The 16,624-nt window shown below is 41.1% G+C and overlaps 1 protein-coding gene across 1 annotated transcript; it reads right to left on the reverse strand.

The window, feature by feature from the left end:
• Window positions 1–9,410: 9,410 nt before the first annotated feature.
• Window positions 9,411–14,770, reverse strand: LOC115958195 (pentatricopeptide repeat-containing protein At4g21705, mitochondrial-like). Its single transcript, XM_031076588.1, has 2 exons — window positions 14,350–14,770; window positions 9,411–10,836 (listed from the first exon to the last, which is right to left on the reverse strand). Exons 1-2 carry the CDS (start codon window positions 14,626–14,628, stop codon window positions 9,577–9,579), a joined length of 1,539 nt encoding a protein of 512 aa, XP_030932448.1. The 5' UTR covers window positions 14,629–14,770; the 3' UTR covers window positions 9,411–9,576.
• Window positions 14,771–16,624: the final 1,854 nt, after the last annotated feature.

The raw sequence follows: 16,624 nt of genomic DNA on the forward strand, positions 1-16,624 counted from the left end.
TAAACGTTTAGGCCTTGAACTATCTTTTGAGGTCAGAAATCTACGTTACCGAAGACGGGCAGCTACGCACGGCTCATTTGGTTTTGGGCTACCAACCCCTAACCCACGCTTTCCAAGCCATTGGCCACACCATAAGAGCTGGTAGTCCAAGGTTAGCTAGGATTGACGTATCCAAGCCCAAGTTTTTGGCTCGACAAGATCTTAAGCCAGTCGTGTTACCTGGCGTTCGAAATCCTCCACTAGTTGCGCAATTGCCTCCACCAGACAATCTTGAGGTTGTTGTGCCAGCTGAAGGAGAGACTGAATCATCTCGTCTTTCTCTTGAGGAGGAGATAGACAAGTTCTATTTCAAAGAGGAGATTCCCAAAGCTCCTTTGATTGAGCTTTCAAATCCTGAGGGAGAGCAAGATCGAAATTCTATGGCCGACGCCCCAGTCATTATAAACTGATCGGACTCGGACGAGGAAGTAGATAATATGGCCTCCGGCAAAGGAAAAAGCCTTCGAGAGTTTATGGCTACCCAAGGAAAGGGCCAATCATCAAAGGCACCAGCTCAGTCGCAGACCCCTGTTCTTCCTCCAGTTGCCCCTCAACCCCCTTCTGATCTCGGCCTCAAGGTTAACTCGGACCTAAAGAAGAAAAGGTCGGTTGAAACCCCTGAGGAAGGCGAGGTGGTCCCCCGCCCGGACAAGCAGCAAAAAACCACCCGAGGGCAGAAGAATAAAAGGGCTTCTTCCGTAGAAAGCCGGGAGGAAGAGAACCGGGCCGAAGTGCGTGTTAATCTGTGCACTTGGAGCCTGAAGCTCGAGGTAGACGGGGTTGCCATTCCCTACACTGCCTCGGTCTGAGAATACAACAAAGGCCGAGCAGGATACATAGCTGAGGTCCTAGGGTAGCCAGTGCTCCTTCCCCGGGACATGGAGGCCTATAGGCGATTCTCTCAGCCTGAGCTCTTTCTATCCCTCAAGAGGGACCTTGCAATGGTAAAGTGACTCTTCTAGCCCTCGATAAAATCATCAAACCTTGTCACATTCTGAGATATCGTTTTGTTGTTTTGTGGGCAGATTACTCAACAAGTGTTTGTGGCCGAGGAGTACTACCGCAACAACCGCAATTTGGCTAAAGCTGAGGCTCAATCTCTTGCTGAGGTGGAGAAATTTGTAGGGTCCCTCATGCAGGAGAATTTTGAACTCTCGAAGAAGTTCAAAGAGTCGGAGAAAGCCCGCAAGAGCGCCCTAGCCGGACTAAAGAATGCTGAAACCCAAGCCGAGGACCAGCGCCAAAAATTGTTCGTGACCGAGACCAGCCTTGCCACTGAAAAGCAAACAGTGTTGGATCTCAAGGCCGCGCTACAGAAAGCTGAGGAGGAGGTCCGGCTGGCTAAAGAAAAGGCTCAACTAGTTCTAGAAGCGGCCGAGGCTGAAAAGAAGGCTTCTATCAGCTTGGGGCGGAGGAGACTGAAGCCAAGCTCTCTGAGGAGCTTCTAGAGGTATGCAGGGATTACTGCAACATCTCATGGGCTCATGCCCTTGATGCTGCAGGGGTTCCTACAGACTCGGCCTTGAGGTTGCCCGAGAAGGTCTTCTTCCCTCCTAAGATCTGAGAGATCCCTGACGGTGCCCCTGAAGCTTCTGAGCAGGCCCTGGTTATTCCTGATGCCATCCCTTTATTCGATAAGGCCAAGGGTCCTGCCAAAGAGTTCGTCTCCGATGGTCTTGGGGCAGATTCCCAAGCCAAAGAGGTTCCTCCTCTTCAGCCAGAGCAGAAAGAGGATCCTTCTGCTGAGGCTTAGCTTCTAGGGTTTTTATTACTATATTTTCTTTAAAACAGGAGTTGTCTTATTTTTGTTCTTTTGTAAAGACTTCCCCTTGTATTGATCTCGGCTTATTAATATAGAATGTTCTTTTTTCCATTCTCTTTAGGTACTTATGGCTGATGTTGATATAATTTTATTATTTTGTTCAAAGTTAATACTGTTCCTCTAGTTAATGTTTGCAACAATATGAACAAATATAAACGAATGAGAAAAGGCAGTGCCGTGCGACGAACTTAGAACAATAGATGCAATCACACTAAACTACGAACGTACCTTAAAATCGCACAGGAGTTCTAAGTTGTTAATTTCCACCAACTTTGTGGTCCGAAGAGCCATGCAGGACTTAGGTTCTGTTTAAAAACTTGTAGAGATGCCTCAAGTTGTTAATTTCCCCTAATTCTGTGGTCCGAAGAGCCATGCAGGATTTAGGTTCTGTTTAAAACTTGTAGATACCATAAGTTGTTAATTTCCCCTAAGTCTGTGGTCCAAAGAGCCATGTAGGACTTAGGTTTTGTTTAAAACTTGTAGATGCCATAAGTTGTTAATTTCCCCTAAGTCTGTGGTCCGAAGATCCATGCAGGACTTAAGTTCTGTTTAAAACTTGTAGATGCCGTAAGTTATTAATTTCCTCTAAGTCTGTGGTCCGAAGAGTCATGCAGGACTTAGGTTCTGTTTAAAACTTATAGAGATGAAAATGGACCAAGGGGTATACGATGATTATGAAACAAAACATAGGCATAGCCGTTTTCATTAATAATAATATCTTCTTAAATTATTTACATTCCACGGGCGAGGTATAGTTTTTTCATCTAAGTCTTCTAAGTAATAAGCACCTATTTCGGCCACAGATGTGATGCGATACGGTCCTTCCCAATTGGGTCCTAGCTTGCCCCAGGAAGGGTTCTTAGCGCTGCCGAGAATCTTCCTCATCACGAGGTCGCTTGGACTTAAAGGTCGCAGTTTTACATTAACATCATATCCCTGCTTTAGCTTCTGGTGATAACAGGCCATATGGATCATATCTTTTTCCCTTTTTTCCTTAGCTAAGTCTAGATTTCTCCCTAGTAACTCATCATTGTTTTTTGGGGTAAAGGTGCTAGACTTCAATGTGGGGAAGCTGTTCTCGATTGGGAGTACGACTTCGGCCCCATAAGTCATTGAAAAAGGAGTTTCGCCAGTTGACCGTCGCGGCGTCGTTCGATAGGTCCATAAAACGTGGGGGAGCTCTTCCACCCATCTCCCATTTGCATCATCCAACCTCTTTTTCAGTCCGCTCACTATGACCTTGTTCAAGGCCTCAGCTTGCCTGTTTCCTTGCGGGTATGTAGGAGTGGAATATCGATTTGTGATCCCAAAGTCGCAGCAGTATTCCCTGAAGTTTTTATTATCAAACTGAAGACCGTTGTCCAAGATGAGGGTGTGAGGAGTTCCGAAACGCGTAATTATGTTTTTCCAAATGAATTTCTTGGCATCCACGTCCCTGATGTTGACCAAAGGTTCAGCCTCTACCCATTTTGTGAAATAATCGGTGCCGACTATTATATACCGCTTATTCCCTGCTGCTTTAGGGAAAGGGCCGACAATATCAAGATCCCACTGAGCAAACGGCCAGGGGCTGGAGAGGGGGTTAAGGACTCCCCCCTGTTGGTGGATATTTGGGGCAAATCTCTGGCATTGATCATACTTCTTTGCATATTCTTGGGCCTCTCTTTGCATGTTCAGCCACCAGTATCCTTGGGTGAGTGCCCTATGCGCCAGCGATCTTCCTCCTGTGTGACTTCCATAAATCCCCTCATGTAGTTCTTCGGGCAAGAACTCGGATTCCTCTGGATGTATACATAATAGGTATGGGCCAGAATAGGAACGCCGGTATAGCTTGTGGTCCTCGGACAACCAGAACCGAGGAGCATTCCTCCGTATCTTCTCGGCTTCCAGTTTTCCTTCTGGTAACAAATCGTCTTTGAGGAAGTTCATTATAGGATCCATCCAGTTGGGATTCTTTCTAATCTGATGGATTCGAGCTGTGTTTCTTCCGATTGAACTTGTCTGGCATAAATCCTCAACAAGGATTATTCGTGGCAGATCATGTGCAGAGGACGTGGCAAGAGTGGCCTGCGAATCCGCATGTGTGTTTCCACTTCTAGAAACATGCGTCAGGTTAAAGGATTCAAAGTCTGACTGCAGGCATTTAACTTGGCCGATATATTCTTACAGTCTAGGATCTTTAGCTTCTAACTCACCCATCACTTGGCCAACGACCAATTTGGAGTCCGAGAATGCTTCCATTGCCTTTTCGCCCAATTTTTGAACCATCATCATTCCTTGAAGTAAAGCTTCGTACTCGGCCTTGTTGTTTGTAGCCGAAAACTCGAGTCTTAGCGATTTTTCAATGGCAATACTTTCGGGCGATATTAGAACTAGCCCAATTCCAGATCCTCTTTGGTTGGCCGCGCCGTCCATGTAGACTTTCCAACGCAAAATCTCCCGTGCTGAGATTGTGCCAACTGATTTTCCATCCATGTCTTCCTTCGGTGTTACTGTTTCCATAGAAGGCTCAGCGAATTTTGCAACTAGATCCGCGAGGACTTGACCCTTTACAGAGGACCTAGGCATGTATTTAATGTCAAAAGCACCCAAGAGCGCGCTCCACATGGCGATTCTTCCTGTGTTATCGGCGCTTCGTAACACCGATCGAAGGGGAAGTTGGGTTAGAACAATGACTGTGTGTGCCTGAAAGTAGTAAGGGAGTTTTCGCGTGGCATGCACTACTGCCAAAATTGCTTTCTCCAATGGTAAGTAGCGCACTTCAGCCTCATGCAATGATTTACTTACGTAATACACTGGTCGCTGTATTCCATTATCATCCAGTATCAGTACCAGGCTGACAACGTGAGGGGCTACTGCTATGTATGCGAATAGTACCTCGTCCGCCTCTAGGCTAGACATGATGGGTGGTCGCGACAAGTATTCTTTGAGTTGCTGGAAAGCCAGGACACAATCCTCTGACCACTCAAACCCTTTCCACTTATTTATTAAGAGGTAGAAAGGTTGGCATCGATCTGCAGATCGTGATATGAACCGGTTCAATGCTGTGATCATGCTAGTGAGTTTCTGCACTTCCTTTGGATTCCGAGGAGCTTATAGGCTATTAATCGCCTTAATTTGATCTGGGCTTACCTCTATTCCTTTGTGGGTTACCATATAACCTAGGAGTTTCCCAAACCCGACCCCAAATGAATACTTGGAAGCATTGAGCCGCAACTTATGCTCCCTTAAAATGCCAAAGATGATATCCAGGTCTTTCACATGCTCGGACACCACCTTGTTTTTTACCACCATATCGTCAATGTAGACTTCAATGACCTTGCCCAGTTGCGGTTCAAACATTCTGGTCATCATCCTTTGGTACGTTGACCCTGCGTTCTTTAGTCCGAAAGGCATCACCTTATAGTGGTAGTTTCCGACGGGTGTCATGAACGTCGTTTTCTCCTGATCCTCTAATGCCAGAGGTATCTGATGATAGCCCTGGAAGGCATCCAGGAAGCTTATTCGAGGGTGGCCTACAGTCGCATCTACCAGTCGGTCTATTCGAGGTAACGGGAACGGGTCTTTCGGGCAAGTCTTGTTCAAGTCTATGAAGTCCACGCAGACTCGCCACTTCCCCGTTTTCTTTCTTACCACCACCGTATTTGCCAGCCATTCGGGGTAAAAGACTTCTTTAATAGCCCCTACCTTTTTCAGTTTTGTCACTTCGTCTCTAACGGCACTGGCATGTTCCTTTGAGGGACGTCGGAGTGGTTGCTTCTTTGGAATGGAAGATGGGTTAACATTCAAGTGGTGACAAATAAGGCTAGGGTCAACCCCCGGGGCATCGTAAGCGTCCCATGCAAACACATCAACATTTCTTCTCAGAAACCCGACCAGTTCCTCTTTTTCTTGAGGAGGCAACTCGGAGCCGACCTGGAAAAATCTCTCTGGGTCATTGTCAACGATAAACTTTTCCAAACTTTCACACCTTATCTCCTTGGCTGGCCCACTGACTTGCCCTGCCGAGGTGGCTGGTTGCTATAAGTTCTCAGAGGCCGAGGACTCGGCATTGGACTGACGTGAGATGGCGGCCACCATACACTGCCGGCCATGGCCTGATCTCCACGAATCTCTTCCACTTGGCCTCTGGACGGTATTTTACCTTTTGGTGAAGTGTGGAAGATATGGCTTCTAGGGCATGGATCCATGGCCTGGCTACTATCGCTATGTAGGGCGAGTAGGCATCGACCACGATAAAGTTCACCTCCACCACCTCTGACCCAGTCTGTATGGGTAGTCTGATCTGCCCTTTTGGTATAACAATCTTCCCTTCGAAGTTGATAAAGGGAGAGTCATAAGCCGTCAAATCCTTCGGCCTTAGGTTCAGCCCTTGTATAAATCAGGGTACATTACCTTTACTACACTACTCGGGTTTACCAGCACCCTTCTCACATCGAAACCTCCGATTCTCAGCGTAACCACTAAGGCATCGTTGTGAGGTTGGATAGTTCCCCTCTTATCTTCGTTTGAGAATCTTAATATCAAAGAGCTTCCCTTTTTAGACCTTTTAAATTCTCTTTCCCTGTCCTTGGCGGAGAGCCGAGCCATAGACAGCACCCTGGAAGGAAATGACCCGGTTCTTCTTGGAGCAGTGAGGATGACGTGTATCGTCCCTGTGAGGGGTCTTAATGATACATCTTTTCGAGGCTCTTGCATTGCCTGGCCCGGATGACCGCTTGAGGGGTGTAAAAGGTGACGTAACTTTCCTTCTCGGACCAGCTGATCTAGGTGATTCCATAGATTCCTACAATCCTTAGTGGTATGTCCATGGTCCTGATGATAGTAACAATACAGGTTCTGGTTGTGTTTCGAAGGGTCCCCAGCTATTTTTTCCGGCCATCTGAAGAAGGGTTTGTTCTTGACTTTCTCTAAAACTTGTTGTACTGGCTCTCTGAACACGGCATTAACCGTTTGCATGTTGCTTTGTCCAGCCTGTCTCGAAAAATCTCTCCTCGGCTAGTTGTGGTTATATCGTTCCGACCTGAAATCATTCCCTTTGGGAGAAATGATCTTCTCCTTTCCCTTTCCTTGTAACTGATCTTCTTCCACCCTTTTGTACTTGTCAATCCTATCCATTAACTGATGAATGTTGGCAACGGGTTTACCAGTGAGAGATTTTCTTAAGCCATGCTCGGTGGGGAGACCGCTTTTGAATGTGCTGATAGCGACGTTATCGTGGTTCTCATCCAACTCGTTATACATCTCTCAATACCTATCCGAATACGCCTTTAGGGTCTCTTCCTCGCGCATGGACAAGGACAGTAACGAACTTAGGGGTCGAGGGACTCTGCTATTTGTAATAAAGCGAGAACAAAAAGCCTGAGTGAGCTGCTTATAGGAGCCTATAGTATTTGTCTTTAGCTTGTTAAACCATCTCATCGCCATTGGCCCCAAGCTGGACTGGAAAACTTTGCACATCAGAGCCTCCTTTTGGGAGTAGATGACCATTCTTTGATTAAACTGGCTCACGTGCTCCACTGGGTCTGCTCGGCCGTTGTAGATGGCAAACGTTGATTGATTAAAACGTCGAGGTAATTTAGCCCCTTCGATTTTGTGCACGAAGGGTGATCTGGAGATCTAATCTAATGCCTTGTTCATGGCGTCATTACCCAAACCCTTACTGGATGGGCTCTCATACCTTCGCACAGGGCGAGACTCCTTTTCGTAAGAAAATGTCTCACTTGGGGGTGTTCTTGACCTCCGTCGATAACTCACGTCCTCCTCGTTAGAGGATGCATCTGAGCTGGAGGGAGATCGCTTTCGCTGCGCATGTCGCAACTTTCTTTTCAGGTCATCTATCTCTCACTGCATGGCCTGATGGTTGTTTCGCCTTTGAGATACGTGACTACCTATTTGGGTATGACTTTGGCTCGTTTGGGTAGTATGTACGCTTCCCTCATGATTCCTTCTGTTGCCTGGGTTGGAAGGATCATTTTGCCGCTGAGACTCAATAGGTTCTGTCTGTTGAGGATTAGTTTGGTGGGGATTCTCCTGGTGTGGACCTAGTTCTGCCATGCTTAACCGTTGTGCTTACTGACACTCCAGTTCTTTCCACAGACGGCGCCAATTGTAGGAGAGCAATTTGATAGCCCAATCCTTGTTGCTCAAGTCTTGGTCCAAAAGATCTCACACAATGAATTTTTGTAGAGTATGAGCTGAAGAACTCGGTTTCAGTTGGTTTAAACGGTTTGATGCATGGGTTCAGGGAATACCTAAACAAGAACGAAAATGCCAACTTGATTAATAGATACTGATCAATACAGTGTGGCTTCTCTACAGTATTCTCTCCCTCTTTTTCACCGTCCCCTCCCTTGGGGGACTTTTACATATTATATAGGCCCTTTCATATCATCTGGGCTTTACACTTGTTGATCATCCAAACCCCCACTTGAGCACTTGTCCCATCAGACACCCCTCTCAATTCTTTGTGAGTTGCGGTAGCCAAGGTAGCACTGTTCAGGGGTCTTCTCCTCATTAATGCGGCCAGGATAGTAGTTGTAATACATTTAATGTGGTGATGACAGCCTTTGCTGAGATATTTTGGGTTTCCTTCCTTTTTACGTATTGGGAGGATTAACTATAGTGGCTAGGATGTACTTTTGCTTCGGAATTTGCAGTATTCGAGGAGAAATTACTCCTCGGACATATTCTCTTTGCCCCAGTGGGCCTGAATAAGGATTGCTTAGGCCACGCTGACTCTTTGGACGGATTGACTCCTCGGACGGGCCTAGGGCCCAGCCAGCTTGTTATTTTGGGCCGGTCCCCACAATTACAAAAACCAATAAACCTTAAAAACAAATGAATTCTTTTGTGAAAAGATTTTCGGACTAAAAATTAGGATTTTTGCTAGTGGAAATTATTGTGTAATAGATGATAAAGAAGAAGGGTCAATATTTTGTGAACCATGCAGATTAACACTTGTCATCTAACAAATCACATTGAATGAATAAAATTTATGAAAAATTTAATTAAATCATTTTGATGTCAAAAGCGCCCTCCTATTTTCAGAAATGAGACTGTACCTCTTCCGGTTTTGATACTACAAGTCTACAAACATTTATATGCTATTATAAATGGAGCCCAAAATCAAATACATATTTTTCAAATTATATTTTCATCTAGAATAACCTCAAAATAAGAAAATAAAGAAATGGTTTTTTAAAAAAATAATAACCTAAAGGCTTTAAGTGTCAGTTTCTACTTTCTAATGAGGAGATGTTTTCTATAGAGGCTAATGTAATTTACCTTTCAAACTAATGTCCACTCATGAGATGTCATTTCGACCAATTGTTCTGATTCAAATATATGCCCTCAACATTAATAGACTGAAACAAAACCACTTGAACGCACAAGGCGTTTTGCATATTGCAAATCAAATCCTAAACTAGGCAAATTTTAGAACAAATATTTCGAGTGTCATCTGTAAGCATTTATTATATAAAATCGTAGGGAAACAAAGGAAAAGAGAACATCAATAATCAGAATAAATTTTTTGACATTAGTGGCATATTGTTTCATATTTTGAGTGTGGCATTCAAAAACTTAATTTTCACAAATACTAGTAGTTCCAACTGCTCGCTGAATCTTAGATCTGATCACAACAGTTAAAAAGTATTTTTGAAGTGTGCACCATAATTGCAGATCAATATGCCATAATCAAGCAAAAGCATCCGTCAAAAGCCATGCACCATTTTAGGTTTTTCCTGTCTTGAGTTTAGAATACTATCTGTTTCCTCATTTTGATCTATTTTGTCAGCTTTCATGCTCTCTAAAAGCCCATCCACTTCTTTCCCACCCCTGATATACGCCTTGAACAAAACATGGTACATTTCCCTGTCCAATGGAACAGTAGTCTTCAAAGAGCCCAGAAAAGCTTCAACTTCTTCAACGCCTCCATTATCACCGAGCCAATTCAATACGCTTGAAATCAGTGTAGCTTTAGGCCGCCACCCTTTATTTTCTGCCCGTACAGCCAAAGCTTCCTTCATGCATTCAAAAGCCTTCTCCATATTCTGCTTATCCACATAGCCTGCCGCAAGAATTGCCCAACTATTTGGGGTTGGAGTCTTCCCTTTATTGACTTTATCTCGAAGTATAGTTTCAGCTTTTTCAATCAGTCCCTTCTGACAATACCCAATAAGGAGAATGTTTGGCACGCGGAAATCATAACAGTGGCAGGATGACTCCCACTCCTCAAGCAACTTTTCAGTTTCTTCGAACTCCCCAAGCTTCACTAGAGAGCCCAGCATGGTTATATAATCCCTATTGATTTGCTTCTTACAATTGGATTTTTCAAGTCCCCACAACCTCATCATCTCATCTTTATTTCCAAGACTTGCATGGAGTGAAATCAGATTATTGTAGCCAAGTGCATCTTTATTTACCTTTTCCTCACATTTCTTCAGGTAAATTAGTGCTTTCTCACGCATACTTGCTTTGATGCAATAGTTGGCCACCATTGAATAAGTGGTCCAGTCCATAGAGATGTGGGGTATACTCTCCATTTCTTCTAAAACTTTCTCCATGCTTTTAAGATCAGATCTTGCACCAAATGAATTTATGCAAATTTTGTAGCTAAAATGGTCAGGGGAGACACCATTCTCCTTCATTTCTGATAAGACATCAGGGACTTTCTCAATCTGACCAGTGTTTGTGTATAGGCACATGATATCATTGTAGATGAGAGGACTGAAAGTAAAACCTACGTCTTTCATCTTCTGCAAGTGAGAGAGAGACTTGTCAACATTGCCTTCCCTGACATAACAATTTAAAAGAGCACCATAAATTTTGTCAATTTTGTCTTGATCACTCAAGTTATTAAAGTAGTTTTCTGCAGAATCCAGCCCACGAACTCTACCAATCAGGTCTAACTGCACAGCCCGATCACCTGGTGAGAACGAGCAGAGTCCCTTGCTACTCACCCACTCTGAAACCTACAGCAGAGGATTAACATGGTGACTTCAACTACAGTGACAAACAAGAAACCACAGATCTCCTAGACATTCCAAAGTTTGAAAATTAATCAGAAAAAAGAAAAAGGAAGAGTAAGGAGAGAAGCATGATATAAATCTAATAAAAGAGTTTAGGTAGAAATACAGGAGAAGACACTATATATATACTGTGTGTGTATTGCTGGTGTTTTCCTTCTTTTTTTTGAGGGGTGGGGGTGGTTATGGATGCATGTACGAGCGAGAAATCATCCTCAAAGGTGGACATAAGATGCTCCAAGCCTTAAGCCAGAAGCAGAAAAAGCTTTCAAAAGCTCATTTTTAAAGGTTACTAGCATCATAAATGTTGAATATATTATTGAAAAACAGTTACATTTGCTGGAAGATTAATTTTACTGCCGCTCTCACAAATTCACTCAAATCTGGAAATTTTGCTCCTTTCAGTAAGCCATGGAATGCCAGCAATAATAATTTATTTCTCAATAACTCTTTATAGTAGATTTTGCAAATTTAAAAAAAAAAAAAAAATTAAAAAAAAAAATGTAATCACTTAAAATAGACGTATAATATACTGTTCTTTTTAATATTTATGGAGGTTATCCCACAAATGCACCAACTGGCATTGCTAGTATCTTATTCCAAGATGAAGTTACTACCACTAGACAGAATAATCAACCTATGTAAAAAAATTGTACAACTTTTTCTATTTTAATCTGTCCTCTTGGTGCCTAGCAAGAGGCCATAAATATATAGTTTTGTAAAGTTGTAATTTACAACTAGTTTATGTTGGCTTTAATTCCGTACCAAATTTGATTGTAATTATATTCAATCTTATGTACCCTGTATTTTATGTGGAATTTATTTGTAAGGGTTATGTGGGCGAGAGAAAGTGTGAAGACTTAAGGCAATTGAAGACTAAAGCTGTTTTCGCAGGTAGCTCGTGAGTAAACTTCCCGCAAAGTGAAGCATGTGTCCTATACATGACTGGAATGCGAAGAGTCAGGACAAGATGGAGACAACTGGTTTTCGCGAGTGTCTCACGGGTAAGGCCTTCCTGCGAAACATTCTGTTTTGCTGAACTGTCATTTCTGATACATACTTTCTGTACCCACACTATATATACCCCCAGTACCCACATATGTTGAGGAGTTCTTCTGAGAGAAAACCCTAACCACAAACTTTAAGAATTAGAGATTGTTATACCCACAATTCTCTACAAAATCCATTGTGGATTTTCCTCAACTCCTACCTTTCCATTTCCATACCCTTAAGAGGTTGATAATCCAAACACTTACCATATCCTTTTCAGAGTGTCAAGTGAGGTTTTGGTGCTGCTGTGAAGTATTAGAAGAAGCCAAGTTTTGGCGGATGCAATCAGGCGTATTGCGGAATTCGGAGAGCTAGACAAGACACAGTTCCAAGAAGCCTTGTTGAAGTAGGAGCTTAGAAGGCTTAAGTGCATTAGGTAGATTAGGCTTAGAGGGTCTCTTGCTACTCGTGTATTCCAACTAATTATCTCGTGGATCGATTACCGCTTGAAGGACGGCAGAGAGGTTTTACACCGAATGCTTCGGTTTCCTCTTCGATACACATCGGAGTGTTATCTTGTATTTGCATTCATTTTCCCTACTCTTTTAGCTTTCATATTACTACTGTGTTATATTGAATATGGCTTAGAGTAATGATATTATCTATTCGCTCACATTTACTCTTTTCCGCACTTAGTTTAAGTAAGAGTAAAATCAACCGAGCCGTAACTTATAATTTGGGGGTCTAAACAGCTCTTGTGTTTTAACACATTTTCAAGCTTTCAAGCTTGATGCCAATGCTAAACACCATTCCTTCTGTTATACATTCCTGCACGTGAAAGAGAACTCAAGAAATTGTTTATGCTCTACAATGAGCAGGTATGCTCTTCTTGATATTCTAGCTTATTATAGAGATGCCGGAAAATTCACAATCAGAGTACTCCATCCCTTCCCAGATCAAACAACTCCAGAAGAGCCCATGACATGGTCAGTAATGGAAAAGGTAGGAAATAAGGAGAATTTGCTGAGGAACACAATTCTTAGTTGGAAATTCACATACAGGTTTGAGAGTAAAAGAAAGTTTACAAATCCAAAATGTAAAGTTACTAATCCACATGACACCTCCCAGTCCCACTATCTATAGGATCAGATTTTCAGGGATTATGGACGCACAACTTTCAGTATTTGTAGTGTCAAGAAGATTTCAGTCAACTAACCAATGCTAGAAGATCCATGTCAAGCAATATATGGTTCAAATTAGAGATTCAGTAAATGGAGAAGGATTTATGTGCGGGTCCAAAGAACCAACCTTCCAACTGACATCATATGAATACTTAAAAAGATATATTGCACCAAGAGTAAACAAATGCATCTACCAGCTTGAAACAAGTCAGTCAAAAATATGCACATAAATCCATTCCTTTTTCCACACTAGTATTCCTCATCTTATTTACTCTGATTTTAAGGGTGAGATTGTGGGTTTACATCTCGCTAGCGTCTCTAAGTTACCAATAAAAATCATGTTAAATTGTCCTCTAATACTTCTGCAAATTCCCCACTTGCAATGCATATTCTTAATTGGATACTTCCTCTTGTAGGCAAACATTTTTTGAGTTTTGTAGTTTAGCCAGACTTGAATGGGGATCAGAAAGCTACAAACCCAAACAAAAGAAATTCACTTTGCCATAATGAACCCTAGAAAAGATAAGTTTCATTTCTTAGCATAATTTCATTTCAAAACGCACCAAAATTCTGATATGCCAATTAACATGCATTACTTTTAAGTTTCAACACAATTCACTGAATCATCAAAATAACTTCAGAACCAAAAATAGACACCAATGGTGTCTAAACCACTAATATAGGATTTATTTCTGCCTTTGTACAAGCTCATGAACACTTGCTTCTCTAAATGTCAAGCACAAATTATCAGAACAAGATCTCAAAAACACACACACAGATATATATATATATATATATATATATATATATATATATATATATATATCACCCACCACAAATTGCTTAGAAGATCTTAGCAAAAGAGATTATATAAATTTCAACCCTCTTATAAATTTCATCTTTTGCAACCAGGGAAAACAAAAGGTCCTCTTAATCTGACCTAGCCCTTTTGATGATGAGTTACTCATTTGCCCAAAGACCCAAAACCCAAATAATACACCAAACCCATTCTTTCTTTTTTTTAGCTCTTTTTCCACCATTTCTCAACAACCAAACAGAGAACCTTCCCAACTGTGAGCAATACAACTCTTTACCATTATTGAAGCAAATTTTCCATCATACAATCAAAACCAAACCAGCATTTCAAAATAAAACCCAGAGTATCTTTCCTTTTGTTCAACATTTCCAAAGCAGCTACAACAAAATCCTCAAGCTACACGTAAAATAATAATAATAATAATAATTTACTCAGCAACCAAACAGAGCATTACCCAGAAAATAAACTGACCTCGAGAGCTTGGTTGAAGCGCCTGCGAGCTCGGAGGTCGCGAACAATGCGCTGGAGCTCAAAATTCTTGACTTCGTTTCCTTCTTGCACCCACTGATCAAGAACTGGGACTACACTGAAGAAAGGGTCCCCCATAGGACAAATTCTTGAGAAGAGGTTTTTTCTGCTAGTGGTAGTGGTACCATGCTTTCCCGTGCTGTAAGATCTTACTATTAGGATTGCATTAGTTGTGAGGTCTCGGGACCTGTTCAGGATTGCGAACATCATTTTTGATGTCATGGAATTAAACAAACTTTTCTAGAATTTGTGTGTGGGGGGGGATTTAACAGTTTGCCTTGGATTGAGGAGGGTTTTAGTTTAGGGTAGGATTTATGCCTTGTGTTGAAAAGGGTTTAGGGTTTAGGGGCCTCTTTGGTAAGCTCTTTTATTTTTTAATTGAAATAATGTTCATATATCAATTTTCTCAACCAAAAAAAAAAAAAAAAATCACGTTAATTTAAAAAAAAAAAAAAATCTCTCTTTTTTTCTCATCTTTTTCCTTTTTTATACGTCTTCAATTCTATCAAAAACGAATCCAAGTTGATATAATCTCAAAAAAAAAAAAAAAAAAATAGAAAATGTAAAGAGAGGTAGCTAATTTTATGGGACATGGAGAGGCGTGGTGGAAAAAAAATATAATGGTAAAATTTTTAAAATATTAATTTAATAAAAAGTTTAGATGATATAATATTGCTTATTGTCCTTTTAAATCCTTGATATCATCTCTACATGATATCATTTCTACTTCATAGAATATTTCGTCTCCTACTTATATCTTTAGCCTTCATTAGAGAGTTGATAAATGAATGAAATGAAATGGAATAGAAATGAATTACATAGAATGGAAAATAAATACATGAAATGGAATTAAGTAATTTTATTTGAATATTTAAAAAAAAATGGAAATGAATTGAAGGTAGGTAACCTTTTTTGGGCATAACAGAGAGGCATATAAATGGGATCATTTTATAATAATAATATTATTAGATCTCTATTTTAAAATAATAGGCTTAATATATAGGGGTATTTTGGTATAGCCCTATTAGTATAGCCTCATCATATGTGCTTTGCACATGTAACGAGGTTTTTTTTATATTTTTCTTTTTTTTTCTAGCTTAGTGTCATAAATTATTTATTTATTTTTTTTAATTTTGGATAAGTTTGTTATGAAGACATAGATTAGTAGGAGAGTGTCCTATTTTGTAGACATTTTAAGTAGGGATGGAAATGGGGTGGGGCGAGGCCGAAAGATGAGGTCTTCGTCTCCACCTCGTATGGTTTTATCTTATTCCATCCCCGTCTTGCCCTGTGTGATGGGGAAAACTTTCTCACCCTATTCCCACCCCTTGGGGCCCCATGAAACCCCGCCCCACCCTGTAAAACTCTATTTTTTTATTAATTTGCCCTACAACTAGTACAATTTTTTTAGTGAAACCTATTTCATTAATAAAAATATACTTGAAATTACAACTAAATTTATCCCATCAAATCAAATCAATTTTTTTTTTTAAAGTGAATAATATATCCAAGTGTTTAACAAGACAATCATTAAAAAAAATCTCATAGTATAACACATAACAAAATAAAGGCAAAGAATCACATTAGATAAAATAAAATAAGCTAATATTGATATGTTTGTTTAAATAGTAGGGTTTTAAAGTATGAAAAATTTACAATTATAACCCTTAGTAATGTGGCGTGGGGCGGGGACGGGGAGGGGTGGGGCGAGGTGGGTCTAAAAAGTCTAAACTCATCCCTGCCCTGCACCATGGTGTGGGGCTAAAATCTTACCCCATCCCTGCCCCACCACCTTTGCGGGGCAGGGAAAACTTGCACAGGGCCAAGCGGGGAGGGGCGGGGAAAAATTGTCATCTCTAATTTTAAGTAGAGTTGAAAATATATTTTTACCATATTGTGCTCAATTTTTCCCCTCTTAAATGCAAGATTTAAGGGTATTTCTAGGGTATTTCTGAACCACTTAAAAGTCCAATTTAAAAGTAGTAGAATCTCTTATAGATAACTAGCTTCTAAGCACACACTCATGCACGTGCTCAGAGGCTCTTCTATTTTTTGGGTAAAAGTTAATAATTTGCTTAAATTATAATTTGAAATTAATATATTTTCCAATCACCAAAAAAAAAAAAAAACCTAGGGGTGTGATGAGTGTTAAGCGTTTGTGATGAAATAATTTTTCCATCATACCTTTAGGATTTTTTGTGTTTGGAAAATACATTAA

This window comes from Quercus lobata, chromosome 8, assembly GCF_001633185.2.
Source record: "Quercus lobata isolate SW786 chromosome 8, ValleyOak3.0 Primary Assembly, whole genome shotgun sequence".
NCBI classification, from domain to species: domain Eukaryota; kingdom Viridiplantae; phylum Streptophyta; class Magnoliopsida; order Fagales; family Fagaceae; genus Quercus; species Quercus lobata.

What these genes read in the sequence shown, in the direction of transcription:
- LOC115958195 (XM_031076588.1), bottom strand. Translation starts at nt 14,628, where the DNA reads ATGACATCAAAAATGATGTTCGCAATCCTGAACAGGTCCCGAGACCTC. An exon ending in GCTTCAACCAAGCTCTCGAG is followed by an intron (nt 10,837 to 14,349) that starts GTCAGTTTATTT and finishes CCTCTGCTGTAG; the next exon opens with GTTTCAGAGTGGGTGAGTAG.